We start from the raw sequence: 4,322 nt of genomic DNA, 5'->3' as shown, positions 1-4,322 counted from the left end.
GAGTGAAGCTCGATGGAACGCCGCCCAGGAAACCATCTCAAGGCCTTTGACCATTTCACGGGGAGCTCCTATCTTCAGGCACTCCTGTGAACCGTGCCTAGCTCAGATGGTTAGGTTCTTCGTAGTGAAACCAGCCTATCAGGATTCAAGTCCTAGACTTGACATTGGTCTGCTCATTTTTCTAGATTATTCCAGGCTTCCGATGCTCATTCAGTGGGAGGAGATGTTCCCGTCAACTATGAAGGCGCATGTGGTGGCTTTCTCAATCTCAAAATGATATGTCAGCACAGTCATTCGAAGGGGCTCATAGGGATAGGGGGTGTGCGATCGTTCATAGAGATGACTGTATGTCCGTATGTATGTGCATCCGCATTTGTACTGTACGCTCACGTGTAACATATGACACACTACGACCCATTAGCGCACTCGCTCCCAGTTGCCACTTCTCCCGCTCGCTAGCTAAAAACCGATTTCATATTTTTTTTATAGATTAACTCATGCAAATGTTCATGAATTTGAAAAAAAACTCCTGAATTTTAAAAATTGTACAATTTGTTTTTTTAATTAAAAAATATATAGTAATTTTAAATATTTTTGCTTTTTGAACAATCTTCATAAATTTAATAATATGTTCATGAATTTTAAAAACACAAAATTTTGAAAAATAAATGAATTTTAAAATATTCGAAAATTTTAAAAATTTGGAAAACGTTCATGAATTTTATAAATAGTAAAATTTCTCAGAACGGTCATCTCCATGGTATCAATCTTTTAAACATTTTCAAAAGTCATGATGTTTTTCAAATTTGTAAAATCATGAATTTAAATTTTTGAGAAAATAGTTTCAAATTCTTAGTTATAGGACTTAGTTTTTAATTTCTTGGACCTATTATCCGAAGCCTTTTACCTATAATTTTATCGAGTTTGAATAAAGTTATAGGTCATCTAAAAAAAGATAACTCGTCGTTCAATCGTGCAGTAATTTTCCGCAAATGCTATGTCTCGCCTACTACAAGGCGCACACAGCACTCACCTCTAGCGATGCGGCGTGGACCATGGCCCAGTAGTGGATGAGACAGCGTAGCGTGGGCGCGGCTATATCTCGCTTCTAGTGGGGCAACCACTCGCTGAAGCGTCTTGCAGTCGCGCGAGCGTATGGCCCAGCCCAGTGCGTGGGGAGGCCACTGCCTCGTTTTTAGTTTCTTTATTTGCTTTTCATTTTTACTTTCATTTACACCTAAAATAATATAAATAAATATATTAAAAAAACTTTATATAAAATATTCCAAAAAATGTTAACCTAACATTTGAAAAATGTTAAATGTACATAGAGAAAATGTTTCTCATGTAGTATATAATGTGTGTCTAAAAAGGTGATCATGGTTTTTAAAATGTTAATTCAAGCACTTAAAAAAGTTAAACAAGTACTTTAAAAAATTAGTCAAGCAATTTAAAAATGTTAAATGTGTATAAGAAATGGTTACCATGTATGATAAAAATGTTAAACTTGTATTTGAAATGTTTATCAAGCATTTGAAAAACTCTTAAATGTGTATAGAAAAGTTGTTGACCATGTACTGTAAAAATGTTAAACTTGTATTTGCAAAATGTTAATTAAGGATCTGGAAAAAATGTAGAATGTGTATAGAATTTTTTGACCATGTATGAAAAAAAGTTAATCTGATATTTGAAAATGTTAATGAAGCATTTTAAAAAATCTTAAATATGTATAGAAAAAATGTTGCTATGTATTCAGTAAATATTAATCTTGTATTAAAAAATACTTAATGTGTATTAGAAAAATGTATTAGATATATACAAAAATGTGTATAGGAAAACTGGAAAACAAATAAGAAAACAAAAGGAAACTAATATAGAAATGAGCAAATAAATTAAAAAACCAAAGAAAAAAAGAACGGAAAAGTAAGAAACTAGTGAAAAACAAAAAATAAATCGAGAAAACAAAGAAAATAAAAAAATCTGTAATACCAAGAAAGAATGGAAGAAAAGCTGTTGAAAAAACAAGCAAAAACAAAAGCAAAAAAAACACGGAAAACTAGTGAATATACAACTCTTTTTCTTAATAAGGTTGCAACCTGCTAATCTAACACGAACGGATAGTGGCCCAGTTGTTAGTAGCGCTACGCTTCATGCGAGAGCTCATACCATCTCACTATAAGCGAGATATAGCTCTCGCTGTGTACCGCTGGTAAGTTTCGTACAGTTTTGGGAAGGTATTGTCTGCCTTTTTCCTGCCTTTTCTCTATTTCTTTCCTTTAGGTTTTTCATTTTCAGTTTTTTACTTTTACTTTTCCTGTTATTTTTTGTGTTTTTATTTTATTTTATTTTAATTAATTAAAATTTCAAATGCAAGTTAACAAATTTTCAAATACACGTTGAACTTTTCAAATAAATGGTAACTATTTTTTAAATACACCTTGCACATTTTTGGAATGCATGTTTGAACATTTTTATATACCACGGGCATTTTTCAAAAACTGTATGAACAATTTTTAATATTTCATGAACATTTTTTTATTATTGCCATGAATATTTTTAAACATGTGAAAATAATTTGTGACAAACATTCTTCGGAACAATGCAAATATATTTGTAAAATCTCATGAACATTGTTTAAGACTGGTCGAACATTTTGTAATGTTCATTGTGTCTTTACAAAATGTTCATTTTCTGTGAAAAAATATTTACTGTTCATTCTAAAAATTGTCATGTGTTTAAAAATTACTCAGTGTTCAACCTCTACGATTTTCGTCACAGTGAGAAGTGCAATCTCTGTGACCAATAAGACGAGCCCCTCTGCACCTTATTCTCCAATGCCCCTTTGCCCGAGTCATCTTGTTTCTTGTGAACGGTGACCTGGGCATTCCCTCTCTTATTCCTCCAGCCTAGCATGCAACCTCCATTGCTCTTTGGTGGAACGACTTCGCCTCCAGTCTAGGCAAAGAGGCTAAAACTGCAGCAATCTACACTGCCTGGAACATTTGGAAGGAAAGAAATCGACGCATCTTCGATCACAAGGCCTAACAAAAGTCTGCCATCCTTCAGCTCATCAAGCAGGACATTCTTCAACCAGCTCTCTCCATCCATTGGCTCTTGGAGTCGAGAACTGACCGGAACCTGAACCTGATTGATGTATTTTACCTCTTTTTTGGTGGGGGATACCTAAAAACCCAGCCATGTAATGCAACTTTTGTATTTATTTTTCTCCTTCTTAATATATAGGTAGTACAAGCTGCCAATTCCTCAAATAATATGAAACAATCCCATAGAAAAAATAAACAGATTCTGTACCCCACAGAGAAAACAACATAGACAGCAGTCCACTGGACAAAATAGTTCATTCATGCGAATGAACACAATCATGCATTGATACTCAAAAGAACTATGAGTCAGGTCATATACAAAGTAGATGAACATATACCAACAAGCAAATAATAATTACAGAGTACTAATACTCATCACGCGTGCATGGAACAATAGAAAGAAATTGAATACAGGGAATAATGCATTACTTATTCTAAAAATAGCATAGTGTGGCTCCGTACGGGTTCTCCTCCATCAAGTGTCATATATAAGTATCCCATCAATTGTGCGTTGCCGGTGGTTTGCACTTTGGAGGCGGCTTCGGTTTCGGTTCAGGTTTAGCCTTGGGCTCCGGCTTTGGTTCCGGTTTTGGCATCGGCTCAGGCTTCGGTTTGGAGCAGGGCTTGGGCTTTGGTTTTGGCATCGGCTTGGGCTTGGGTTCTGGTTCAGGCTTCTGTCCAGGCTTTGGTTCGGGTTTGGGCATCGGTTCAGGTTTGCAGGGCTCTGACTCTGGGTGGGGCATAGGTTTGGGCATTGGCTCTGGTTTGGGTTCCGGCTTTGGCTCTAGCTCTGTGAACTTCCCAACGACAACAAGGCCTCGGCCAGCCGCAGCTGCTTGGTTGAAAGAGGAGGCTGCAACTATCCCGATGAGGAGCACGGCGAGGAGGCGATGCTTGGCCATTGCTGCCTACTTCTTGTGCTTGCAGCTAGTGTTTTGTGTGTGTGTGTTGTGTGAGAACTGGAGGTACATATTGTGTGGTTTTATAGGCTGGGTGAAACAAAGCAGATCTGGAGGCTGCATTAATTAGCATTGCAGTTACCTAGCTGGAGTGACAAGTACTGTAGTACTGTATAACATGGCAGTGGAGTTATATTGGTTGATTAGTTGATTAGAAATGAAGCAACCTACGTACGTAGGTAGCTAGAGGTGTTAATAAGCACAGCTGGATTCTGCGTGTGTGTCTCTGTGATGATAGTACGTGTGAGTAACAATATTT

General features: G+C 36.6%; 1 protein-coding gene across 1 annotated transcript; it reads right to left on the bottom strand.

Annotated features, from left to right (window-relative positions):
• Positions 1-3,345: 3,345 nt before the first annotated feature.
• On the bottom strand, positions 3,346-4,076 carry LOC125529602 (protein TsetseEP-like). The gene has a single exon (XM_048694013.1). It carries the CDS (start codon positions 4,004-4,006, stop codon positions 3,605-3,607), a length of 402 nt encoding a protein of 133 aa, XP_048549970.1. The 5' UTR covers positions 4,007-4,076; the 3' UTR covers positions 3,346-3,604.
• Between the last annotated feature and the right edge of the window lie 246 nt (positions 4,077-4,322).

This window comes from Triticum urartu, unplaced genomic scaffold, assembly GCF_003073215.2.
Source record: "Triticum urartu cultivar G1812 unplaced genomic scaffold, Tu2.1 TuUngrouped_contig_5719, whole genome shotgun sequence".
NCBI lineage: Eukaryota > Viridiplantae > Streptophyta > Magnoliopsida > Poales > Poaceae > Triticum > Triticum urartu.
Note: the sequence above shows the minus strand (reverse complement) of the source record. Positions and strands in the feature narration are given on the sequence as shown.